Consider the following 27,961-nt stretch of genomic DNA (forward strand, 5'->3'; position numbering starts at 1 on the left):
GGGGAACCTGGGTGGCTCAGTCGGTTAAGAGTCTGCCTTCAGCTCAGGTCATGATGTCGGAGTCCTGGGATCAAGCCCCACATCGGGCTCCCTGCTCAGTGGGGAGTCTGCTTCTCCCTCTCCCTCTGCCTCTTACCTGGCTCATGCTCTCTCTCGCTCTCTGTCTCTCAAATAAATAAATAAATAAATAAATATTAAAAAAAAAAAAAAACTGCATGCTCTGGCAAGTTGGCATTAAGTTATAGCTGCAAAACAAACCAGTCATGGAGAAGGGATAGTTTGAGACCTAGAGCTCCACTCTTCAGAATACTGACCTCTCCATCACTATCAGATATCACAATGAATGCATCTTCAAGTCTACGTTTCCTCTTCAGATTGACAGAACTGGCAGTTTCTGCATCTTTCTTCTCCAGGTTCTGAGCTTCAGAGGCTTCTTTAACTTTTTTCTTTCTCCGTGGCATTCTTTCGTCTGAAACACAGGGTAAGTAATTTACTCAAAGTGTAAGTTTTCCAGATGCTGTTTGTTTTTTGTTGTTGTTTTTTTAAGATTTTATTTATTTTTTTATTTTTATTTTTTAAATATTTTATTTATTTATTTGACAGAGAGAGACACAGCTAGAGAGGGAACACAAGCAGGGGGAGTGGGGGAGGGAGAAGCAGGCCCCCTGCCGAGCAGGGAGCCCGATGCGGGGCTCGATCCCAGCACCCCGAGATCATGACCTGAGCCGAAGGCAGACGCCCAATGACTGAGCCACCCAGGCGCCCCTATTTATTTGACACAGAGAGAGAGCTAACGAGAGAGAGAGAGAGCACAAGCAGGGGCAGCAGGCAGAGGCAGAGGGAGAAGCAGGCACCCTGCTGAGCAAGAAGACCAATGTGGGGCTCGATCCCAGTACTCTGGGATCATGACCTGAGCCAAAGGCAGACACTCAACCGACTGAACCACCCAGGCACCCCTCCAGATGCTATTTGTAACTCAGTCATGTAACAGAAAAAGGTTTCCATCTAAAAGAAGTAAAATGACTTCTGAACATGTCCAATACTCACTAAAATTTCAATTTTTCTATTTAAAAAACTATATCTGGATATATCTCATCTCTGTAGGGACATTTCAATAGAAATAATACAACAATTTATCCTAGTTCCTTAAACATTAACTTAGATACTGGTTCTCTCTTTTTTTTTTTTAAAGATTTTATTTATTTATTTGAGACAGAGAGAATGAGAGAAAGAGAGCACATGAGAGGGGGAAGGGTCAGAGGGAGAAGCAGGCCCCCCGCCGAGCAGGGAGCCCGATGCGGGACTCGATCCAGGGACTCCAGGATCATGACCTGAGCTGGAGGCAGTCGCTTAACCAACTGAGCCACCCAGGCGCCCGATACTGGTTCTCTTTTTTAAGATTTACTTACTTGAGAGAGTGCACACACGCAATCACACATGCTAGTGGGGGAAGGGGCAAAGGGAGAGAATCTTCAAGTGGACTCCCCACTGAGCACAGAGCCCAACATGGGGCTCAATCTCATGACTCATGAGAGCATAACCTGAGCTGAAACCAAGAGCCGGACACTCAATCGACTGAGCCACCCAGGCACTCCAGATAACTGGCTCTCCTGACTACATATTATAATTTACAAAAAAAAAGAATTTTTTTTCAACAATGATGCCTCAGCTTGATAAAGGTTTTCTTAAAAAAAAAAAAAAAAAAAAACGGTTAGTATCATACTTAAAGGTAAAAGTTTTCTCCTTAAGACAGGAACAATACAGGATGAACATTATCTTGGAGGTTCTAGGCAGGTCAATTATGCAAAAAGAAATAAAAGACATCCAGATTGGGAAGGAAGTAAAACTATTATCATTTACAGATGACATGATCTTGTGTTTAAAAAACACTAAAAATGGGCGCCTGGGTGGCTCAGTCGGTTAAGCGTCCAACTCTTGATTTCGGCTGGGGTCTCGATCTCAGGGTCGTGGGATCAAGCCCTGCACTGGGCTCCACACTCAGCGGGGAGTCAGCTTGGGGATTCTCTCTCCTTCTGCCCCTCCCCCTGCTGGTGCTCTTTCTCGCTAAGATAAATTCATACATCTTTAAAAAATAAAAATAAAAAACACCAAGAACTCCACTGAAAACCTATAACTAATGAAGAAGCTCAAAAAGACTGCGGCATGCAGTCAATATACAAAAAATCAATTGTACTGTTATTCACAAGCAATAAACAATCCAAAAAGAAAAGTTTAAAAATTCCATTTCTAGGGGCGCCTGGCTGGCTCAGTCGGTAGAGCATGTGACTCTTGATCTCAGGGTCTTGAGTTCAAGCCCCACATTGGGTGTAGAGGTTACTTAAAAAATAAAATCTTTGGGGGTGCCTGGGTGGCTCAGTTGGTTAGGCGACTGCCTTCGGCTCAGGTCATGATCCTGGAGTCCCTGGATCGAGTCCCACACCGGGCTCCCTGCTCGGCAGGGAGTCTGCTTCTCCCTCTGACCCTCCCCCCTCTCATGTGTTCTCTCTCAAATAAATAAAATCTTTAAAAAAAATAAAATAAAATCTTTAGGGGTACCTGGGTGGCTCAGTCAGTTGAGCATCTGACATTTGATTTCGGCTCAGATCATGATCTCAGGGTCATTAGATCAAGCCCTGTGTCAGGCTCTGCACTGGGTGTGCAGCCTGCTTAAGATTCTCTCTCTCCCTCCCTCTCTCTCTCTCTGCCTACCCCCCTCCCGACTCACACACACACACACACACACACTGTCCCTCTCTCTCAAAAATAAAATAAAATCTTTAAAAAATAAGAAAAAAAGGGCGCCTGGGTGGCTCAGTTGGTTGAGCGACTGCCTTCGGCTCAGGTCATGATCCTGGAGTCCTGGGATCGAGTCCCACATCGGGCTCCCTGCTCAGCAGGGAGTCTGCTTCTCCCCCTGAGCCTCCCCCACCTCATGCTCTCTATCTCATTCTCTCTCTCAAATAAATAAAATCTTTAAAAAAAATTAAAATTAAAAAATAAATAAAAAATAAGAAAAAACAAAATTCAATTTCTACTAGCATCAAAAATAATAAAATTCTTACGAATAAATCTAACAAAATAAGTGCAAGACTTGCAAATGAAAACTTAAAAGTATTGTTGAAGGAAGGGTCCAGTTCAAGGTGACATTGGAAGATCCTGAATTAACCTCCTCCTCCTATTGATACACCAAATCTACAAATATATATGGAACAAATTCTAAAATAAACCTAAAACCTGGCAGAGCAACCCATTCACAAATGAAAGGGAAACCACATTAAAGAAAGTAGGTAAGGTTAAGAGACAATCTCATAAACCCCACCCCAGGCACAACAAACCAAAATGGGGAGGGAACTCAACCCAGGAGCTTCTCCCTGAGGAGAGACAGTTTGAACCCCATATCTGGCACCACACCTTTTAAGACTTACACCTGAGAGATAAGCCCCCTAAACATCTAGCTTTGGAAGCCAACAAAGCTTGCATCCACAAGACTTCCAAAACTAAAGGAACTGAAAAGCCGTTCTCAAAAAGCTGACATTCAAATTCATGCACCCCAGAGCTCAGCACAAAGGTAGACAAGTGAAAAGCACCCAGACTTTCTGTGAAAAAGGCTTATTTCCTTATCTTAAAGCATCAGCCTGAGAGACAGCATCTAAGTATTCCAAAGACAGAGGCCAGCAGGCACCATCTTTGCATCTCCATCTGCCTCACTCAAGCTTGCCAGTATCTCCCAGAAAGGAGTTTGTACCCTTGTATGATACTCCAATTTTTACAGCTGCTTCCCAGGGGATACTCCCAGATCACCTGCCTCTGGGGGCCACCAGGGCTTATGCTGACAGTCCTGCAGGACTTTGTGTATTTGTATACATTAAAAGCTACAGCCTGAGAATCTGGCTTCCAATCGGCCTTAATCTAGGTGGTGACTGAGTTCCTCCCCTTTGGGACACTCACAGTTCTTGGCATACCTTCAAGTGCTGGGAGCCACTAAAAATATAGTAGGCTGCTTGGATAACCACAAAGGTTTGAGAGACAACTAAATGCTAAGGCAAGGTTGAAAGACAAGGTTCATCTCCTACATAAGGCCACTCTTTCAAAACTCAGAGAGTTGCTGGGGTTTTTTTCTTAATTATTTTAAATTCAATTAATTAACATATAATGTATTATCTGTTTCAGGAGTACAGGTCTGTGATTCATCCGTCTTATATAATACCCAGTGCTCATTACAACACATACCCTCCCCAATGTCCATCACCCACTTACCCCAGCCCCCCAACCCTCCTCCTGTCCAGCAACCCTCCTCCCATCCAGCAACCCTCGGTTTGTTTCCTAAATTAAGAGTCTCTTATGGTTTGTCTCCCTCTCTGATTTTGTCTTATTTTATTTTTCCCTCCTTCCCCTATGATCCTCTGCTCTGTTTCTTAAATTCCACAAATGAGTGAAACCATATAATTGTCTTTCTCTGATTGACTTATTTCGCTTAGCATAATACCGTCCAGTTCCATCCATGTCATTGCAAATGGCAAGATTTCATTTTTTTTCATGGCTCCAAGAGTTGCTGTCTTATCTAATGCACAGAATCAACATGGAGAGTAAAGAAAATGAAAAAAAAAAAAAAAAAAACAACAGAGGAATACGTTCCAAACGAAAAGAATTAGCTAAAAGTTCAGAAAAACACCTTAACAAAAGAGAGGTAAGTGATTTACCTAACAAAGGAGTTCAAAATAATGGTCATACATCCAAATGGCCAATAGACACATGAAAAAGTGCTCAACATCACTCAGCATCAGGGAAATACAAATCAAAACCACAATGAGATACCACCTCACACCAGTCATAATGGCTAAAATGAACAAGTCAGCAAACAACAGATGCTGGCGAGGATGCAGAGAAAGGGGAACCCTCCTACACTGTTGGTGGGAATGCAAGCTCATACAGCCACTCTGAAAAACAGTATGGAGGTTCCTCAAAAAAGTTGAAAATAGAGCTCTCTATGACCCAGCAATTGCACTACTGGGTATTTACCCCAAAGATACAAATGCAGTGATCTGAAGGGGCACCTGCACCCCAATGTTTACAGCAGCAATGTCCACAATAGTCAAACTATGGAAAGAGCCCAGATGTCCACCGACAGATGAATGAATAAAGAAGATGTGGTGTATATATATACAATGGGATATTACACAGCCATCAAAAAATGAAATCTTGCCATTTGCAACGACGTGGATGGAACTAGAGGGTATTATGCTAGGCGAAATAAGTCAATCAGAGAAAGACAATATCATATGATCTCACTGATATGTGGAATTTAAGAAACAAGACAGAGAATCACAGGGGAAGAGAGGGAAAAAAATGAAACAAGACAAAACCAGAGAGGGAGACAAACCATAAGAGACTTAATCTCAGGAAACAAACTGAGGGTTGCTGGAGGGGAGGGGTGTGGGGGGATGGAGTGGCTGGCTGATGGACTTTGGGGAGGGTATGTGTTATGGTGAGCACTGTGTATTGTGTAAGACTGATGAATCACAGACCTGTACCCCTGAAACAAATAATACACTATATGTTAATAAAAAAGAAAAAAAACCTCTAAACAAAACACACACAAAGAAATATTTGATATGCACTCCTAATAAAAACAAATAAATAATGATCATAAAATTGCTCCCTGAGTTCAGAAGAATGGATAAACAAAGAATTTCAATTAAAAAATAAAAAATATAAAAAAGTATCAATAGAAGTTTTACTGAAAATGTACTGAAGAATATAATAACTGAACTGAAAAATACAAGGAGGACTTCAACATCAGATTAGATGAAGAAGAAAGGATCACTGCACTTGAAGACAGATTAGTGGAACTCAATTAGAGCAGCAAAAGAAAAAAGATGAAAAATGAGTGGATACATTAAAGAACTTATAGGACAATATCAAGCAGACCAACATTCTTATTACAGAAACAAAAAGGGCAGGAAAATTACTGAAGAAATAATGGATAAAAACTTCCTTAACCGGGGGAAAGAAACAAAACATCCAGATCCAGGAAGCCCAGAGAGTTCTAAAAAAGATAAACCCAAAGGAATCCACACCAAGACACATTATAATTAAAGTGTCAAAGTTACAGACAAGGAAAAAACCTTAAAAGTAGGAAAGAAAATGAACATGTTACTGTGACTACAATAATTTGTTAAGGGACACAAAGATAAAAATATGTAAATTGTGGGGGTGCCTGGGTGGCTCAGTCATTGGGCATCTGCCTTCAGCTCAGGTCATGATCCCAGGATCATGGGATCGAGCCCTACATCGGGCTCCCTGCTCAGCGGGAAGCCTGCTTCTCCCTCTCCCACTCCCCCTGCTTGTGTTCCCTCTCTCACTGTGTCTCACTCTGTCAAATAAATAAATAAAATCTTAAAAAAAAAAAAAAAGATGTAAACTGTGACATCAAAAACATGTTGGGGGCTCCTGCGTGGCTCAGTCAATTGAGAATCCAACTCTTGGTTCAGCTCAGGTCATGATCTCGGGGCAGTGGGATCAAGCCCTGCATCCAGCTCCACGCTCAGCAGAGAGTCTGTCTGAGATTCTCTCTCCCTCTCCCTCTGCCCCTCCCCACTAAAATAAATAAATAAATCTTTTTCTTAAAAAACGACTTTGTAGGGAGACTAAAAATGTAGAGCTTTAGAATAAGCTCAAACTTAAGTTGCCTAGCAGCTTAAAATAGACTGTTGTACATTGTTTTAGGTAAGCCTCATGACAATCACAAAGCAAAAATCTATAGGAGATATATAAAAGATAAAGGAATCTAAATATACCACAAGAGAAAATCATCAAATCACAAAGACAGCAAAAGAAGGAACAGAGGAATTACAAAGCAGCCAGAAAACAACTAACACAATTGCACACACACAAAAAAGGCAATAAGTACATAGCTACCAATAATTACTTTAAAAGGGCTAAATTCTCTAATCGAAGGACTCAGAGTGGCTGAATGGATTAAAAAAACATATCAAGGGCGCCTGGGTGGCTCAGTCGGTTGAGCGACTGCCTTCGGCTCAGGTCATGATCCCGGAGTCCCGGGATCGAGTCCCGCATTGGGCTCCCTGCTCGGTGGGGAGTCTGCTTCTCCCTCTGACCCTCCCCCTTCTCATGTGCTCTCTCTCTCTCATTCTCTCTCTGTCAAATAATAAATAAAATCTTTAAAAAAAAAAAAAAAGAGAAGGAAAGGTTGGTTTAAGATCTGAAACTCAGTGTATTATACCATATCAACAGAATAAAGGAGGGGCACCTGGGTGGCTCAGTCGTTACGTCTGCCTTCGGCTTGGGTCATGATCCCAGGGTCCTGGGATAGAGCCCTGCGTCGGGCTCCCTGCTCTGTGGGAAGCCTGCTTCTCGCTCTCCCACTCCCCCTGCTTGTGTTCCCTCTCTCACTGTCTCTCTGTGTCAAATAAATACATAAAATCTTTAAAAAAAATAAATAAAGGACAAAAACCACGATTATCTTAATATACACAAAGAACATTTGACGAAATTCAACACCCCTTCATGATAAAAACACTAAACTAGGAATAGAAGAGAACTTCCTCAACCTGATAAAAAGTATCTATCAAAAACCCGTGGTTAACATTATACTTAATGGTGAAATACTGAAAGCTTTCCCCTTAGATCAGGTCCAAAACAAGCATGTCCACTCTCAGCACTTCTATTCAACATTATAGCGGAGGTTCTAGCCAGAGCAATTAGCCAAAGAGAGAGAGAGAGAAAGAAATAAAAAGCATCCAGATTGGAAAGGAAGAAGTAACACTATATTTAGTTTTGTCATCATTTAGATGCAATAATCTTGTATATAGAAAATTCTAAGAAATCCACTAAAAAAAAACTATCAGAACACACAAGTTCAACAAGGCTGCAGGATACAAAATCAAAACAAAACTACCTGTATTTCTATACATTTGCATTGAGCAATCTGAAAATGAAATTAAGAAAACAAATCTGTTTACAATAGCATCCTAAGGACTAAAATACTTAGTCATAGCTTTAACAAAAGACATGCCAAATTTAGGGCGCCTGGGTGGCTCAGTTGGTTAAGCGACTGCCTTCGGCTCAGGTCATGATCCTGGAGTCCCGGGATCGAGTCCCATGTCGGGCTCCCTGCTCAGTGGGGAGTCTGCTTCTCCCTCTGACCCTCCCCCCCTCATGCTCTCTCTCTTTCTCTCATTCTCTCTCTCAAATAAATAAAATCTTTAAAAAAAAAAAAAAAAAAAACGACATGCCAAATTTATACCCTGAAAACTACAAAACATTTTTTAAAGAAATAAGAGAAAATCTAAATAAATGAAAAGCATCCCATGTTCAAGGTTCAAAAGACTTAAGATGGTACTCTACTCCTCAAACTGACATATGGATTCAATGCAATACCTGATAAAATCCTAGTTGTGTGTGCGTGTGTGTAAATTAACAAGCTGATCCTAAAATTCACATGGCAATTCAAGGGTCCCAAGTATTTTTAATTAATTAATCTTCACAAAAACCTAAGAAGTATATATAATTATTACTAGGAAGCATAAGTTCAGAAAAGTAACTTGTCAGAAGTCACAAAGGAGGCACTTGCAATTCTGTCTGACTCCAATACTTAATGACTTAATCTTTATACTCTTCTAACTAAAACTGCTGCCTGATGTATGGTATGCACACATAAATATGTGCTGAATGGAGGCACCTGGGTGGCTCAGTCAGTTAAGCATCTGCCTTCGGCTCAGGTCATGATCTCAGGGACCCTGGATGGAGCCCCCGCGTTGGGCTCCCTGCTCAGTGGGGAGTCCGTTTCTCCCCACCTCCCCTCCAGCTCAGGCTTTCAAATAAATAAATAAAATCTTAAAAAAAAAAAAAATATATGTGAACAGTATAATGTATATATTTAAATTATTAAATATAACAAAGGCACAAAAGGATAAAATTATTATAGGTTGAATAGCATAGGTAAGATTTGGAAGTCAGAATTAGTTTGGGAGGATTCTGAAGGAATCACAGGGCCACAGGAAAACATCTTGTATGGAATAGTTTTCATCTTATTAAATGTTTCCTGTACCCTAGAGTTATTTAAACCAAAATGCTCAAATCTGATAGCAAGAGTAGCTATACCACCAAATATATGTAATTTCTTCAAGATACATAAATAAAAACTCTACCCTTCTCTGTAGCACAGAACCACCAGCAGTCTCAAAGTGGGTTTTCAAAGAATTAAGCAGATAAGGGATTGATAAACATTAAGTAGAGGCCCCCCACAGATTACAGACTCTAAAATTCAGTGCTTCATGAGATTTAACCACACAGTAATTCTAAGAGTAAAAACAAGGCACTGCTTCGCCAATTTAAACAAGCAGACCAGCATATAGTGCAGCTACTATTTATTTAAGTTGCTACCCTTAAAAATGAAGAACTCACTAAAATAATGGCTTACCTTCAAGTACTTGAACTGAAGCTAAAGAATGAATTACCACTAACTGTGAAGGAAGAATAGAGTTTAGAGGCCAACAGCCTCATCTTAATCATGACAGGAACAAAATGTCTCTAAAAGAATGCACAAACAGGAAAGGTGACACAATAATGAGACTTGTTATTTATTTCACAGGTAGCATTTTTAGTAATGCCATTGAAAATCCCTAATTTGGGTTATTATTTGTCATTTTCTTTCAGCATATCCATCATCTTGATCTATCTGAAGAACAATCACTGAAAAAATAACTTAAAATCTTGACATTCTACCTACCAAACATGTCAAAATCACTTCAAAAACTTGGGGATATAGGGACCTTAACAAGTCTTTATGAATGATTGACCGTAAGTTATTGAATAAGTCACTACCCAAGAAATTTGGTACCAAGCATTATCACCTGATTTCAAGGGCTTGTTTCCTTGGTTTTTATTTTTTTAAACATTTTACTTATTTATTTGTGAGAGGGAGCACAAGCAGGGAGGAGGGTCAGAGAGAGAGGGAGAGGGAGAAGCAGACTCCCCGTTCAGGAGGGAACTTGATGCAGGACTCAATCCTAGGACCCTAAGATCATGACCTGAGCAAAAGGCAGAGGCTTAACCAACTGAGCCACCCAGGCGCCTCATTGTTTCCTTGATTTAAAAAAAGGTAAATGTGGCAGTTCTTTCTACTCATGGATCCTGTCCTAGTGCTTTAATAAAACCACCTTTTTGCGCCGAAAATACATAAGTACATAAAATAAAAAAGGTAAATGCATTTACCAGCACACGCACAATTCTTTATTTCCCAGTTTATACTCAGCCTCAGGACAAATGCGTAACAAAATCCAAACACATTTTGAGTAATAATTAAATTATAGTCATTTATTGAGTCCTGGGATACTATCCTAGGTACCTCACACGCATTAAAGGTTATCCTCCGAATAACTCTATATCACTATTTTATACTATTTTTATCACTAATCATTATAACGATTTGTATCACTATTTTACATGTTCGTAAACTTATTCAAAATCAAACAATTGGTAAGTTCTTCCTAGGTTGGTAAATGTCTATGTTCTGAATTGCAGCTCGAGATGCCTGACTCCAAAAATACATTCTTTTGGGCGCCTGGGTGGCTCAGTCGGTTAAGCGGCTGCCTTCGGCTCAGGTCATGATCCCCGGGTTCTGGGATCGAGTCCCGCATCGGGCTCCCTGCTCTGCGGGGAGCCTGCTTCTCCCTCTCCCTCTGCCTACTTGTGTTCTCTATCTCTCTGTCAAATAAATAAATAAATAATCTTTTAAAAAAAAAAATACATTCTTTGATTCATCTACAATCCACTGCCCCCCAACAGGAAAAAGTAAAGACAGAAGCATAAAACTTTCACTTTTTCCTAGATAATACTTATATCTTAATATGCTATAGTGACTAAATACAAGAACATTAGAGTCAGGCTGCCTGGATTCAAAACAGCTCTACCACTTACGAGATAGGTCGTCCATCCTGTTACCTCATCTGTAAACTGAGGATAATAGTACCTATCTCGTAAAAGTGTTAAGATTAAATAAATCCGTGCGTGTAATAGGCTTGAAACACAGTCATCGTACAGAAGGAAACATCAGCTCTGCTGGAAGGGAAAGCGGCAAATAGTAAGGATTTCCAAACAAAATATTTTTTTCTGGGCAAATAACAGAAGGATCACTCCGCAACAACACAGTAGCCTGGCGGGGGAGGGGGAGGGGGCGTAAGAGGCGGAGGGGCACGGAGGCCGGTCCTCGCGTAGAGGTCCCGGCTGTGGGGCCCGTAGGGGGGAGACAGCGAGAACGGAGCCTCCTCCCGGCGTGTTCAGGGTGAGGAAGACGCTTTCGAGGGACCGGGGGGCGGGGGGGACCAGAGCCCATCGGCTGACGAAAAATAACGAAAGAGCGCCCGAGAGCATAAAGGCCGCACCCCGGTGCGAAGTGGGCCGGCCTGGGACTGGGGGCGGAAGCCCACCACGGCGTCAGGAGGCATCCAGCGAAGTCCCAAAGGGCCCCACTCCCGCGTCGGGAGGCGCCCCGCCTGCCAGCTTCCTGGGGCGTCCGGAAAGGCCCACCCCGGTGTCCGGAGACGCTCACCTAACATCCTCAGGGGCCACCCCGACGTCCCGAAGGGCCCACCCCGGCGTCCGGAGAGATCCGCCTCCGCGCCGAGAGGGCTCTACCCCCCCGTCAGAGGCGCCCCTCCAGGTGAGAAGCGGGCCGCGGCCCCCGGGGGAGAAAAAAGGAGGCGGGAAGAGGGCGGGCTGGAAGCGAGCGGAGGCGGCAGGTACTCACCGACCGGCCGGGGCCCTCTGCCGAGCCCCTCCTCCGGGGCGCTGCGGGTCGCGAGCGTTCGCAGCACGTCAGGAGCGCGGGGCGGGGGGGGAGGGGGCGGCACGCGCGCGAAGCTGAGGCACCGCGGGGAGGAGTCGCGCTCTCCGGGCGGGTGTGGGCGCGTGCGCCGGCGTCCGGGGACGCAACCAACCCGCACCGCGGGGGGAAGCCGCGGCCAGGTCATACCACTGCGCTCGGGCTGGAGCGCGCCATCACTGGAGTAGGAGTTGATCTTCCAGCGCAGTGTGGGGCCCTCCCCGCGTGCTCGGAGTGGGCTTGTTCGCTGTATCATTTGTTAGCACGTTGAGGGAAACCAAAGAGTAACAACAGGGCGCTCAAAACACTACAGTGAACCCCTTCAGAGTCTCCTCTGCCACATCAACCCTCCTCCGGCCCTTTGTTTGCATATAGAGTTACACTGAAATTGTCTCTTCATATGACTACTTGAAAACTATGTCCTGATCGTAAATGTTAACAATCTGACCATTTCCAGGAAGGGAAGGAATCTGAGAACCGTAAACTCTTAGAGGTGTCAGTTGGCAGTGTAAGATTAGAACAGCCACTTTTGGTGAAATTTTAAATGTGCGTTTTATGATCCAGCAACTTCATGTCTAGAATACAGAAACTCCTACAGGTGTGCACAAGAAGACAAATTCATGTTCGAGCCTGCTTCCTTGTGAAAAATGTAAACAACGATAATGTGCAATAAAATATAGACGAATAGGGTGCCTGGGTGGCTCAGTTGGTTGGGCGACTGCCTTCGGCTGGGGTCATGATCCCAGAGTCCTGGGATCGAGTCCCGCATCGGGCTCCGTGCTCAGTGGGGAGACTGCTTCTCCCTCTAACCCTACCCCCTCTTGTGCTCTCTCTCTCTGTCTCAAATAAGTAAAATATAATCTTAAAAAAAATGAATAAAACGTTATATGTTCCCATGATAAAATGTTACAACAAATAAAATAAGTGAGCCCTATACGTATCAACATTTGATAGCTCATAGGAGTTATAAATAGCAACATGCCAATTATGTGCACTGTGAAACGACTTATGTAAATTTAACAGAATCACAGTATATACTAATGAAAAAATGTATGTGTTAAGTATAGAAAATGAACTAGATGGATATGGGGATATGCACTATGATAATAAAAGGGCAGGAGGGGGGTAGGAGTAGGATTGGGAGGGGGGATAAATAGGACTTCAGATACATCTGTCATGATTTCTTTTTTTTAACAAAGAAGGAACCTGGGGCTCCTGGGTGGCTCAGTTGGTTAAGAGTCTGCCTTCTGCTCAGGTAATAGACCTGGGGTCCTGGGTTGATCCCCACATCTGGCTTCTTGCTTAGCGCAGAGTCTGCTTCTCCCTCTGCCCCTCTCCCCCACTCGTTCTCTCTCACTTGCACTCTCTCTCAAGGAAATAAAATCTTTAAAAAATAAAATATAAAAGAAGAAACCTAAATATAAACATAACAAAATATGTTAATTAGGTGGTGGAACTATTTACATTATTCTTAGTATATGTGCTGCAGTAGCAAGCACTAGTTATATTATTCTTAACATTTTCTATAACATTTTTTAAAGATTTTATTTATTTATTTATTTGAGAGACAGCAACAGAAACAGCGAGAGAGAGCATGAGCCAGAAGGAGAGGGAGAAGCAGGCTCCCCAAAGAGCAGCAGGGCTCGATCCCAAGACCCCGGGATCATGACCTGAACCGAAGGCAGATGCTTAACCAACTGAGCCACCCTGGTGCCCCTTCTGTAACATTTAATTCTGGAATGACCTTTTCTTATCCTCCCAAGTCACCTACCTCCAACTGATCCTCCGAAATCCAACTCAACCATTTATTCCTTTGTGTCCTCTAACCCTGATGCTGAAAAGGGCCCTTGAGTTGGCTAAACAATACAAATGGACAAGAAGTCAAACAGGAGTTCCAAGCAAGGCCTTACTGGGGCTTATGCTACAGCACAAGGAAGATAGCACAAAGGAAAGAGTCTTCAGGCTAGCCCCCTGAAGAGAGGTCAGGGAGGGCTTTAAAGCCCCTGACCTCTCTTCAGGGGGCTAGCTTTAAAGAGGTTAACCAGGGCCGCCTGGGTGGCTCAGTTGTTGAGTGTCTGCCTTCGGCTCAGGTCATGATCCCAGGCAGGGTCCTGGGATCGAGCCCCGCATCGGGCTCCCTGCTCGGGAGCCTGCTTCTTCCTCTCCCACTCCCCCGGCTTGTGTTCCTTCTCTTGCTATGTCTCTCTCTGTCAAATAAATAAAAATTAAAAAAAAAAAAAAGAGGCTTAACCAACTAAGCCATCCAGGCACCCCTGGAATATATATTTAAGGTCTTCTACAGTCTCACAGGAGTAGGATGACTTCAGGTCTTCTAGATGGTCCTGTGGATATTCGGGAAAGAGGAATTTTAATCTGGAAAGATGTGCCCAGTTAGGGACTCCTTGTAAGTTGACTGCATTTGGAGTGGCCAGAGGGTCTCTTGGTAGGGATCCTTCCATTTAGGCAACAGTTGGTTCTCTGGGGAGTTTTCTTTACAAGTTCTAAGAAGGACCTGATCTCCTGGGTTAACCTGTGGATGGGGTCCTCTTTTCTGCCTCATCCTTGGTGGGGGCTGGTAGTATTTTGTTTGCAAGGTCTGATATTGCTTTATGTACTTGACCTAGATTAATTATATATTGTAAGCTCTGGCTCACTTCTCTAACAGCAGGAGTAGTCTAATCTAAGGTTCATGAGTCTCCTGAAATGAGACAGAGCAGGGACTAAACTCAGGTCCCCTCAACCCTCACTGCAAAATCCAGCATTCCTTGGCTCTCCATAGAAAGAAAAGCTAAAACTCTATGAAGCGCAGTAGTATATCTTGCAGGAATGTGGAAACAAGATGTTTATGGAAAGGAAGGACTCAGCTATGAAGACTGGTGAAGACTGGATCAAACCAGTCTATGCCAAGATGGCCACCAATGCTGACTTTTCACCGCCTTTTTCCCTCATTATAATACTAAGGGTGGAGATTTCACATGCTAATTAGACATGTGAGACATGAAGAAGCATGACCCTTAAGTGCACAGGTGTCAAGAATTTCCTACCTCTACATGTTTAAATGTCACCCTTTTCCTGCCTAAGTCTCCTTAGAGGTTGGTATCACACTTTTCTGGCAACTCCACCAGGACTCCCGGAGGATGTCTGGGACCCATGCGGATGGACAACTGGATGCAACCCCTTCGGAGCTGACAAGCAGCCACCTAAACCTTTGGTTCAGTGTCACCGTGCTAGGTAAGTCAGTCTCCAGCATCCCAGGGGGTACCCACTACTCTCATTCAGGTAACATTTTTCCCTTTGCCCTTCCTTCCCAATTTCCTTCCCTCCTCCTTTAACTTCCCTCTTCTTTTCCATGCTTTTCCTCCTCCTTCTTATACTCTACTAATGGGATGGCTACAAGATAGCTACAGCTTAACTCCTCTCAGCCTGTGAGAACATGGTTCCTCTGGTAGGGAACTAACCAGTAGAGGTGGGAAAGGCTCACCTCACACCATGCAGACCTTGGTCAAACAGGCGGTCCCTAACCAGGGACTAGTAAGAGTGATGGAGATATAATCCTCACACAGTGTAGTCTAATAGCTAGAAGTCTGATAGCCACAGGAAAACCTTGTGGTTTTTTGTTTTTTTGTTTTTTCTCTTTCTCCTCTCATTCCCTGGTTCCAAGTTGTTTGAATAGAAACCAGTAAGGGATGGGTTGAAAAGATTGACTCCCTTGGCCTGATCACCCCAATGGGCAGTGGACAGAGTGCCTCCCTCCACTGCCCCTTGCTTGGTTTCTTTTCCTCCTTCTCTTTCTCCCTCTCCTCTTCCAGCTTCCCCTGCTCTGCCCCCTGCCCGCTTTCAGTGTGGAGACTCCCTGTTTTGTTACCCTCTTTAAAACTTCTTGGTACTTCTTCCCTCTGTCCTGTCTGTGGAGGGGATGTGTGGGCTTCTTTGTCACTGTGCCAGTCGAATTTGTCACCCGGTTAGATCTCATTGACTTCTGTGAAGATTGCCCACTATACCAACAGACCTGGAGTCTGCAGAGAAAAGGGCATTGCTTGTCATAAATTTTATTATCCATCTGCTTTAGACATTAGTAGAAAATTACAAAAGTTAGAGGCCAGCCCTCAGACTCCACTGTCAACCTTGATGGAAGAGGCCTTCAAGGTCTATAATAACATGGACAAAGCAGAGGAAGCTAATAGAGCTAGGAAATTGGCCAAAAAGATGCAGCTTTTGGCTCCCCGAATTCATCCACCCACCAGCTCCAGGTGACCTTAGGAGGTCCAGGAGACCAGACAACTGATAGGGAATTGTCAACCTGGGATGAAACCAAGGCAGTTATTGCCAGGAAGGACACTGGAAAAGGGAATGTCCTGAGTGCCCCTGCTATGGGACACCCAAGGGCAGCCCTGGCCAACTCCTGCTTCTTGCTCATCTCTGGAATGAGAATGCACATACCAGTTGAGGAGACCCGAGTCCAGAGTTGCTCTCTCTCAACCCCAGTACAATTCTCCTGCTTGCTTCCTTGGCTGCTGGGACATTTGATCACCCATGGTATACTAGAGTTATTTGCTGTATGTATCTATCTCTTTTATAAGACTTGTGAGCTTTCTGAAGACATGATCCATGTAACTCCAGCAAGTAGCAAAGAGCCTGGCCAAAAGCAAACATTCAATACATGTTGACTGAATTGAATTTGGAAGGGGAGATCAAAAATGTCTCAAGGCCAGAATTCTCAAAAATGTCTGCAAGGCCAGAATTCTTACTTCAGAGAAGAATGCTGATTCAGTTGTTGCTAGCAGCCGTCTTGTAATCAGCCATTGATAAGCATCTTCTAAAATGGCCCTCAATCATCCCACCTCCTGGCATTCACACTCTTTAGGATGGGCTGTACTTACTTTTTAAAAAATAGGGGCGCCTGGGGCGCCTGGGTGGCTCAGTTGGTTAAGCGACTGCCTTCGGCTCAGGTCATGATCCTGGAGTCCCGGGATCGAGTCCCGCATCGGGCTCCCTGCTCGGCAGGGAGTCTGCTTCTCCCTCTGACCCTCCCCCTCTCATGCTCTCTCTCTCTCTCTCATTCTCACTCTCAAATAAATAAATAAAAAATCTTAAAAAAAAAAAATTGTTAAAAAATAGGGGCGCCTGGGTGGCTCAGTCGTTACGCGTCTGCCTTCGGCTCAGGTCATGGTCCCAGGGTCCTGGGATCGGGCCCCGCATCGGGCTCCCTGCTCCACGGGAAGCCTGCTTCTCCCTCTCCCGCTCCCCCTGCTTGTGTTCCCTCTCTCGCTGTGTCTCTCTGTCATATAAATAAATAAAATCTTTAAAAATATATATATATATAATGAGGCAGAAGTAATGGGATGCATTTCCAAGACTAGGTTATAAAAAGACTGTGGTTCCCTGGTTTCCTTCCTGGGCATTTTCACCCCCTACATTTGCTCACTTTGGGGGACTCCAAATGCCATGTCAGGAGGCAGTCATGTGGAGAGACCCATATGGGAGAGAATTCCACCTCCACCACCACCCCCACAAAGTGCCAGTTAACTACAACCTCATAAGAGACTTTAAGTCAAACGCAACACCTGGGGGCGCCTGGGTGGCTCAGTCGTTAAGCATCTGCCTTCAGCTCAGGTCATGGTCCCAGGGTCCTGGGATCAAGCACTGCATCAGGCTCCCTGCTCAGCGGGGAGCCTGCTTCTCCCTCTCCTACTCCCCCTGCTTGTGTTCCCTCTCTCACTGTCTCTCTCTGTCAAATAAATAATCTTTAAAAATTTTTTTTTAAAAAAAGGCAACACCTGGCTAAGCCATACCCAAATTCCTGACCCACAAAAATTATGTTTATTATTTAAGATTTGGGATAATTTGTTATATAACAACAGATAACTAATAACACAGCTTTGAAAAGGAAAATATAGAAAATAACAGGGTGAGAGCCCTGATCATATAGACCTGGAAACCATTCAACTTCTGGACTTTCTGAGGCACCTGGGTGGCTCAGTTGGTTATGTGTCTAACTTTGGCTCAGGGTCCTGGGATTGAGCTCCATGTTGGGCTCTGCGATCAGCAGGGAGTCAGCTTGTCCCTCTGGCCCTCCCCCTGCTCGTGCTTTCCCTCTCTCTGTCTCAAATAAATAAAATCGTTAAAAATAAAAAAATTTTTAAAAACTTCTGGATTTTCTATAATGTGAAATAATAAATGCCCTTAATATTTACATTGGTCATGTTTTGTTACCTGCAGTAAACAACATTCCAAATGGTATAAATCTGAATGTCCATCAGTAAGGGAATGATATATTACATAGTATTGTATATTCATAGAATAATATAGAACAATTAAAATAAATGAACTAAATTTACATGTGCCATCATGGATACATCTCAAAACATGATACTAACTTTAAAAGGCAAGTTGCAGGATGATGCAAGCTCCATGAGAATAGGACTTTATTCTCTACATTGCTGTATCCCCAGTACTTATAAGAATGACTAGCACATAGTACAGAAGAATGAATGACATGCTCAGCATGATTCCACTTATGTGAACACAAACTCTTATACAAATAATATCACATTTTTTAAAGTAACAGATACATGTAGAAGTATTTTCATAGGCCTGGGAGGATACATGGATACGTAATAAGCAGAAAATATAGGATACTTCTGAAAAGTGAGCTAGAGGTCTAAAATTGGGATCAAAGAGAACCTTACTATATTCTTAATGTCCTGATTTTATTTTTAGAGCTAATGTAATTAAAAATGAATTAACTATGTATTTTAAAGCAAACAAAGCAATCACCAGAGAACTTTTAGTGATTGCTACATCCAAGTTACCTAATGTTTCTGTGCTGATCTCTCTCTCTAAAGCTTCTCTTGCCATTTCTGCATAGAATTTCTTGTCATTTTTAAAGTGGGCCATTTATTGGGGTGCCTGGATGGCTCAGTCGTTAATTAAGCATCTGCCTTCGGCTCAGGTCATGATCCCAGGGTCCTGGGATCGAGCCCCACATCTGGCTCCCTGCTCCGCGGGAAGCCTGCTTCTCCCTCTCCCACTCCCCCTGCTTGTGTTCCCTCTCTCGCTGTATCTCTCTCTCTGTCAAATAAATAAAATCTTTAAAAAATAAAAAAATAATAAAGTGGGCCATTTATTAATATTGGGGAAATGGTTTATTTACAACTCCTCATGTTCCACATGGAAGCACTAGTGTAATAATCCTGGCACCTCTTCTCCTCCTCACTTATTCCTCCCAGAACAGGACTAACTTATATGTCTGATAGGCTTCAGAGAAGGAACTGCACATTCTCACTCAGCCCTTCCCTCAGTATCTCCCAGATCTGCCCACCTGCATGAAGCACGAAGCACACATTCTCTCCTCTTTTCTACTATAATTTTGGTGGCACTTCATATCACCCCTCACTTCACCCATCTCCTCCAAGAAAAGCCAAGACTGGGGAGCCTGGGTGGCTCAGTCAGTTAAGTGTCTGACTCTTGATTTTGGCTGAGGTCATGATCTCAGGGTTGTGAAATTGAGACTTGCATAGGGCTCCTCACTGGGCGTAGAGCCTGCTTTGAGAGTCTCTCTCTCCCTCTCCCTCTGCCCCCTCCCTCCCACCTCCCTCTGCCCCCTCCCTCCTAGAAAAAAAAGCCAAGACTGTTTAGATGTGCCTATTATGAGGAAAGTCCATCCAGTTCAGGGTTGAAGTATAAGCAAGCTTACTTGGCTAACACACTAATCTCTTAACTGGTTCCAGTCTTGGGCAGGGACAGAAGTATTATTTATAAACCTCCTCAAACCACAATAACTAGGAAGCTTTTTTCACTTTTTTTAAAATGTAGGGCTATACATGTCTACTCATGTAAAACTGTAACAAAAGAACAGTGCCACAGCACATGTGCACAGCAACCAAGAAAACGCTAGGTGAGTTTCAGGTATATATCCACATTACTTATGTTAGTCATGGTGTGAGTTTTTTTGTTTGTTTTTGGGGTTTTTTTGTTTTTTGTGTTTTTTTGCTCTTAGCATTTATTACAGGTTTTGTGTGCTTTTTAATCTATATTTGTAAGGAATATACACCATGAGATAGTGGTTCTTGATTCCGTTTTGAAATAAAAATTTCCTTCTCGGGGCGCCTGGGTGGTTCAGTTGGTTAAGCAACTGCCTTCGGCTCAGGTCATGATCCTGGAGTCCCGGGATCGAGTCCCACATCAGGCTCCCTGCTCGGCAGGGAGTCTGCTTCTCCCTCTGACCCTCTTCCCTCTCATGCTCTCTGTCTCTCATTCTCTCTCTCTCAAATAAATAAATAAAATCTTTAAAAAAATAAATAATAAATTTTAAAAAATTTCCTTCTCTTTTTTAAAAGCTTCAAAATCGGGGCGCCTGGGTGGCTCAGATGGTTAAGCATCTGCCTTCAGCTAAGGTCATGATCCCAGGGTCCTAGGATTGAGCCCTGCGTCAGGCTCCCTAATGAGCCTGCTTCTCCCTTTCCCTCTCCCTCTCCAGCTCCCCCTGTTCGTGCTCTCTCGCTCTCTCTGTCAAATAAATAAAATAGTTGGGCGCCTGGGTGGCTCAGTTGGTTAAGCGACTGCCTTCGGCTCGGGTCATGATCCCGGAGTCCCTGGATCGAGTCCCGCATCGGGCTCCCTGCTCGGCAGGGAGTCTGCTTCTCCCTCTGACTCTCCCCACTCTCATGTGCTCTCTCTCATTCTCCATCTCACAAATAAATAAATAAAATCTTTAAAATAAATAAATAAATAAATAAAATAGTAAAAAAAAAAAAAAAGATTATTCATTGGTGATTTTTTTAAAGATTTTATTTATTTGACAGAGAGAGAGATAGTAAGCACAAGCAGAGGGAGCGGGAGTGGGAGAAGCAAGCTCCCCACTGAGCAGAGAGCCCAATGTGGGCTCAATCCGAGGACCCCAGGATTATGACCTGAGCTGAAGGCAGACACTTAACCGACTAAGCCACCCAGGCACCCCTCATTGGTGATTTAAAAATACTGGAAATAGGGGTGCCTGGCTGGCTCAGTCAGTAGAGTGTGCAACTCTTGATCTCAGGGTCATGAGTTCAAGCCCCACACTGGGTGTGGAGCATACTTAAATTTTTTTTAAATTTTTAAATAAATAATAAAATAAAAATACTGGAAATAACCAGATATCCATTCATAGGAAAAGAGAACATCCAATTAATGGAATATTATGCAGAGCTAATATGCAGCAGCAAAACAAACAAAAACCACATATACACACACAAGGGGCAACTCTGAAACTATGAACTGCTTATCTACTGGGAGTGGACAGACTCAAAGTGGAAAGAATGATGGACGAGTAGCCATTGGAATGGGATAGAAATGTGAGGAGGGGAGATACCTCTGTGTGAAAATAAATAAAGGAAACCTCATCTAAAATGAAGTTGAGAGGCCCTGCGGGGAGAGCTCTCACCCAGATAACATCATAAAAAGCATACCTTGCATTCCTCAACTGGAAGAAGCTTCCCGTGCATATCCCAGCAGGAAGCAGGCAGAATTTCTCCTTGCCAGCAATAGCCTAGCCAATGAGAACTCAGCAAAACACCACTTCCAGCTTCCTCTTTTCTCCTATAAAAACAAGCTCTCTCCTCTGTTCTTAGGGCTTGCCTACCACTCACCATAGTTTGCTTGTCCTGAATTATAATTCCTCTGCTATTCCCAAGTAAACTCATTTTGCTGGTAAAATAACGGGCTCTTCTGTTTTTTTAAGGTCAATATAAGTTAAAGCCTTTATTGTAGTTCTAGTTTTAGAACCTTGTTAACATTTCCTAAAAAATAAAATCAAGAAGGATGGGGGGAAAACTCTAAATGGAATAAAAATAGAAATAAATAAACCAAACTGTATTGCAATTGAGTAACATAACCATACTGAAGAGAGGGGGGGAAAAATTCACACTGAAAAAGAGAAAAAAAACCCACAAATGCATACAAATGCATAATACACACCCACACACGCCTGTGTGTATGTGTTTATACATATCCTAAGTCTATATACTAAAAGAACTAGAAGCAATGACACCACAATAGGAATGAGAACATCTAGACCCCAGATCTTGGTTTTTAAAACCATTCCCTGCTATACAGAGCTAGGACTCCTCAGAAAAATGGCTGACTCTGGGGAAAGAAGAAGAGCCTGGATCATCTGATTGTGAAAGAAAGTAAACATATGCACAAAGAGGGATGCCTGGGTGGCTCAGTCAGTCAAGCGTCTGCCTTTGGCTCAGGTCATGATCCCAGAGTCCTGGGATCAAGTCCCACATCGGGCTCCTTGCTCCCTGGGGAGCCTGCTTCTCCCTCTGCCTGCCCCTCCCCCTGTTTGTGCATGCACGTGCTCTCTCTCTCTCTCTCTCTCTCTCTGACAAATAAAGAAAATCTTAAAAAAAAAAAGATATGCTCAAAGAAAACTGAAAACATGTCAAACATATGGAGCCAATTTGGAGGGGTTTCTAGGGTCAAATATGGGACAATATAAAAATCAAAATAAATAATGATAGTCATGGACTATAACTCATTAAATAAAATAATTCTTGAATCTATATTGATATAAGTACATAAATAAATAATGGAGAAGGGACAGCTCTTCCATTAGGTGGAATGTCAAATGTAGAAAGAATGATGAAATTAGAAAACCACCATTTAGCAAGCAACAGAGTAATAATTAAGGAAGTGTCATCAATGAATACTAAAACTAGTGGATACTAGGTCGATAACTAACAAGATATTCCTTATAAAATCATTTTTTTAAAGATTTTATTTATTTATTTGAGACAGAGAATGAGAGAGAGCACATGAGAGGGAGGAGGGTCACAGGGAGAAGCGGGATGCGGAACTCGATCCAGGGACTCCAGGATCATGACCTGAGCTGAAGGCAGTTGCTTAACCAACTGAGCCACACAGGCGCCCACTTATAAAATCATTATTAATTACAAAGGGAAAAAATAGTAACTTTACAGTAGAGAAAACTGGCAGGCACCACCTTGATCAAGTGATCAGAGTTATCATCACTACTAATGAGACACATCAATATCATGTACAACCTGATATGATGCCTGTGGTTTGCTGCCAAAATGCATAAACTTCAATCATAGAGAAAGAGAAGCAAACCCAAACTGAGGGACAATGGCATGAAAGACAAAAACTGAGGAATTCATCCAGATTAAAGGAAACTAAAGAGACATGAAAACTGAATGGTACATATGATCCAGAATTCTCTTTTGCTTTTATAAAAGAAATTATTGGGATCATTAGTGACATCTGAATAAGGTATATAGATTAAATAACACCATTGTGTCAATGTGATTTTTTTTTACATTGATAACTGTACTGTGATTATATATGAAAATGTCCTTGTGTTTTTTTTTTTTAAGATTTTATTTATTTATTTGAGAGAGAGAGAATGAGAGACAGAAAGCACAAGAGGGAAGAGGGTCAGAGGGAGAAGCAGACCCCCTGCCGAGCAGGGAGCCCGATGCGGGACTCGATCCCGGGACTCCAGGATCATGACCTGAGCCGAAGGCAGTCGCTTAACCAACTGAGCCACCCAGGCGCCCGAAAATGTCCTTGTTTTTAAGAAATGTACATTAAGGGGCACCTGGGTAGCTCAGTCAGTTAAGTGTCTGCCTTGGCTTGGTCAGGATTCCAGGGTCCTGGGATCAAGCCCCACCCATGTCGGGCTCCCTGCTCGGTGGGGAGTCTGCTTCTCCCTCTCCTTCTGACCCTTCCCCCTGCTCATGCTCTCTCACACTCACTGTCTCTCTCTCAAATAAATAATTTTTTAAAGATTTTATTTATTTGACAGAGAGAGAGCACAAGTAGGCAGAGCAGTAGACAGAGGGAGAGGGAGAAGCAGGCTCCCCACTGAGCAGAAAGCCCAAAGCAGGGTTTGATCCCAGGACCCTGGGAACATGACCTAAGCCAAAGGCAGACACTTAACCAACTGAGCCACCCAGGCACCCCAATAAAATCTTTAAGTTAAAAAAAAAAGAAATATACAATGTAGTAAAATGGAAAAGTGGCATCATGTCTACAAATAGACCTCAGGTAGTTCAAAAAAATATTATCTATAAAGCAAGTGCAGAGAGAATGATGGCATTAAAGCAGTAAATTTTAACATTTGGGAAATCCAGATGAAGGTTATATGGGAATTCTTTGCACTATTCCTTTAACTTTTCTATAAGTCTGAAATTATGCCAAAATAGAAAGTTAAAAGAACAGGAGTAAATTACATGATGGCTCTGATACAAAGACTTCAATTGCCACCTATAATACCCAAATGCAAAATTTTGTCTTTATCTGGACTGCCTCATTGTTCAAATTAATTGATTTTAGAAAACTACCACTTTTAATCTCTTTCAAACATAAGGAATCTACATAGAATCATGTTTGGAAAAAAGAGTTCTTTTACTAAACAAAGTAAACACTGTTTTAGTTCAGATTCTAATCCACAGTTTGAGAAACTGAATCACAGTGAGGAAAAGTGGCTAATGATTTGCCCAAAGTCACACAGTTATAAACAAAGTTGGGACTGTCAAATACACAGAGTTAACCCACAAGAAAATGTCAGCGATAAACAAGCACTAGAACAAAGGTAGAGGGGGCACCTGGGTGGCTGTCGGTTGAACCGCTGACTCTTGATTTGAGCTCAAGTCATGATCTCAGGGTTGTGAAATGGAGCCCCTCATCGGGCTCTGTGCTCAGCAGGGAGTCTGCTTGAGGTTCTGTCTCTCCCTTTGCCCCTCCCCCTGCTTGTGCCCTCTCTCTCACTCTCTAAAATAAATAAATCTTTTTTCAAAGATTTTATTTATTTGACAGAGAGAGACAGTGAGAGAGGGAACACAAGCAGGGGGAGTGGGAGAGGGAGAAGCAGGCTTCCCAAGGAGCAGGGAGCCCGATGCAGGGCTCAATCCCAGGACCTGGGATCATGACTTGAGCCGAAGGCAGACGCCCAACCTACTGAGACACCCAGGCGCCCCAATAAATAAATCTTAAAAAAACAAACAAACAGGTGTAGAGCATCATGAACCATTAAAGAAATACAAAATAAAAGTCCCACAGCACATTTGTTAAATTAACAAAAACAAAACAGAGAAAACTCAATGGTAACAGGACTGTGAGAAAATAAGTATATTTCTTCATTGTGAATGCACTATAAACAAGTGTAATCTTTCCAGAGAGAAATTTGGCAATAGCTATCAAGAATTATAAAAATGATCATACTCCCAACCTGAGTAATACCACACTGGGGAATACATCTCATGGAGACGATTCAAAAGAGAGAACAGACTTGAACAAAGATGACTAACCAAACAGTACATTTGCTAAAAACTAGAAACAATCCAAATCCTCACCCATGGGAGAGAGGCTAACTTGAAACAGGCCATGGTAGAGCAATACAATAACAGTTATTACATTACCACAGGGAATATCAACAAGAGGACCTTGTAGGAATGTGGCAAGAACCCTATCAAATAAGGATAAGCTAAAGACAGTAGAATCCCAAGAGACCCATACACAATGCTGACAGCTAACAGACGATGTGTATGTAGGTGTCAAAGAAGAATTTGCAATAAGTAGATAATCTGGAGTTGGAATCTTCAAAAAATATATATATATGTGGCTTTTGGGGCATCTGGGTAGCCCAGTCATTGAGCGTCTGCCTTCGGCTCAGGTAATGGTCCCAGGGTCCTGGGATCGAGCCCCGTATCAGGCTCCCTGCTCAACGGGGAGCCTGCTTCTTCCTCTCCCACTCCCCCTGCTTGTGTTCCTTCTCTCGCTGTGTCTTTCTCTGTCAAATAAATAAATAAAAAATATATGACTTTTATTATTTAGTGAAATCCATGTACAAGAGAAATGGGAGGGGTGACCATGGCCAGAAGCCAGGGACTACGACCCCTCAATCCTGAAACACAATGTGACAGCTTCTCTCTCTTTTTTAAAATAACTTCATTGATACCCTACAACCCAGCAACTGTACTCGTAGGTATTTACCCAAAGGATACAAATGTAGTGATCCAAAGGGGCACCTGCACTCCAATGTTTATAGCAGCAATGTCCACAATAGCCAAACTATGGAAAAAGCCCAGATGTCCATTGACAGATGAATGGATAAAGAAGATGTGATAAATAGATACATAAAATGGAATATATATATAATGGAATATTATTCAGCCATCAAAAAGGATGAAATCTTATCATTTGCAATGACATGGCTGGAACTGAAGAGTATTACACTAAGGGAAATAAGTCAATCAGAGAAAGACAATTACCATATGGTTTCACTCATATGTGGAATTTAAGAAACAAAACAGAGGATCATAGGGGAAGGAGGGAAAAATAAAATAAGACAAAATCAGAGAGGGAAACAAACCATAAGAGACTCTTAACTTAGGAAACAAACAGAGGGTTGCTGGAGGGGAGGTGGGTGGGGGTTTGGGGTAACTGGGTGATGGCCATTAAGGAGGGCATGTGATGTGATAAGCACTGAGTGTTACAAGCAACTGATGAATAACTGAACTCTACATCTGAAACTAATGATACACTATATGTTAATTGAATTTAAATAAGATTAAAAATAAATAACTTCATTGAGATGTAATTAACATACCATAAAATTTACCTGCTTAGAGAATCCATTTATAGCATGACAGCATAACTGACCTGTGCCCTCAGTGAAACTGGTGAAAATTATTTTAAAAACCATTTTGGGGCTCCTGGGTGGCTCAGTCAGTTGAGCATCTGACTCTTGATTTCGGTTCAGGTCATGATCTCAGGGTCCTGGGATAGAGCCCCGAGTCAGGCTGGGCACTCAGCACGGAGTCTTCTTGTCTCCCTCTCCCTTTGCCCCTCCCCCATTCACTGGCACATGCACGCACGCACTTTCTTGCAAATACATAAATCTCAAAAAAAAAAAAAAATTTCAAGCCTCTGAAAATAGTCCTAAGAACAAACAGTAAATAAATATCTGCTAAAAACAGAAAAAAACACAGAAAAAAACACAAACTATTAAAAATTCAGTGAGAAAAGTGAGACTGCAATATCTGAACCAAGACTGCTCCCTCCCCTCCACCTCCCAGCTCAGTGAGGTACAGATTCCTCTCCAGACTGCTGTAGCCAAGAATACAGGGCACACTTACCCCCCAGCTCATAGTCAGAGGTTTCCTTCCAAGGAAGAGCAGGATATCGGTGTTTCTCATTCTGTCTCCAGTTACCTGTTGCTGAGGCTAAGTCCCAGGCAAACACTACTGAAAAGCTGAGAATCCCCTCACACAGCCCCTGATCACGGAGTGGAGGCTCTAAGTTAAGTAGGGCATGCTGAGAATACTAGGGCCCCGATCATCCTTGCCTGAGCTCAAGAAACACAATAGTTCTGAAGCCACTGCCTCGGTCCCCTCTGGCCAATTTAGTAGTCTTTAAGTTTTAGCAAGCACCCTTTAACCCTGTGTGATTGATTAAGCATTTCTCTTTATATCTATAGATCATGCATTGTTTCCTAGAAAGATTCAGAAACAAACCTGCTTGCACAACTTCTAGCACCACAATAACTTCTGTAGCTAGCACCACTGAGTCTGCAAGCAATCAATAAGTGTTACATACTACCATGCTCCCCTTTTACTGATTAAATGCCCTGAAGATCCTTTAAAAATCTTTGGGCCAGGGGTGCCTGGGTGGCTCAGTCGTTAAGCATCTGCCTTCGGCTCAGGTCATGATCCCAAGGTCCTGGGATCGAGCCCTGCATCGGGCTCCCTGCTCCGCGGAAAGCCTGCTTTTCCCTCTCCCCCTGCTTGTGTTCCCTCTCTTGCTGTGTCTCTCTGTCAAATAAATAAATAAAATCTTTAAAAAATAATAATAAATAAATAAATAAATAAAAATCTTTGGGCCAGGCAGAAATTTGATTTGGTTTTTGGATAAGAGTCCACCTTCATCCCAGGTGGCCGGCCTCCTGAATAAAACATATTCCTTTCCAATCAAAACGCATCTCTTCTCAAGGAATCGATCCCATTTACAAATGCACCAAAAATAATAAGATACCTAGGAATAAACCTAACCAAAGAGGTCAAAGATCTATCGTATTCTGAAAACTATAGAACACGTATGAAAGAAATTGAAGAG

The 27,961-nt window shown here is 42.8% G+C and overlaps 2 protein-coding genes across 5 annotated transcripts in view; one reads left to right on the forward strand and one right to left on the reverse strand.

The window, feature by feature from the left end:
• The window catches only part of UIMC1 (ubiquitin interaction motif containing 1), a 170,462-nt gene that overhangs the window by 119,594 nt on the left and 22,907 nt on the right, over positions 1-27,961 (reverse strand). Inside the window, exons 1-2 of one of the 4 annotated variants that reach the window (XM_035015049.1) lie at positions 11,771-12,491; positions 315-469 (exon numbers count right to left, since the gene is read on the reverse strand). In XM_035015049.1, the coding sequence (XP_034870940.1) occupies positions 315-469; positions 11,771-12,101 (486 nt within the window). In that variant the 5' untranslated portion in view covers positions 12,102-12,491. Of the gene's footprint in view, positions 1-314; positions 470-11,572; positions 11,667-11,770; positions 12,492-27,961 lie in introns of those variants that run through there. The other 3 variants (XM_035015063.1, XM_035015059.1, XM_035015054.1) reach the window with 3 other exon arrangements.
• ZNF346 (zinc finger protein 346) overlaps positions 11,601-27,961 on the forward strand; it is a 72,202-nt gene continuing 55,841 nt past the window's right edge. The window contains exons 1-2 of the mRNA XM_035015070.1: positions 11,601-11,683; positions 14,971-15,076. Of these exons, the coding sequence (XP_034870961.1) occupies positions 14,983-15,076 (94 nt within the window). The 5' untranslated portion in view covers positions 11,601-11,683; positions 14,971-14,982. The remainder of the gene's footprint in view (positions 11,684-14,970; positions 15,077-27,961) is intronic.

Source organism: Mirounga leonina, unplaced genomic scaffold, assembly GCF_011800145.1.
Source record: "Mirounga leonina isolate KUSES-001 unplaced genomic scaffold, KU_Mleo_1.0 Mir_104, whole genome shotgun sequence".
NCBI lineage: Eukaryota > Metazoa > Chordata > Mammalia > Carnivora > Phocidae > Mirounga > Mirounga leonina.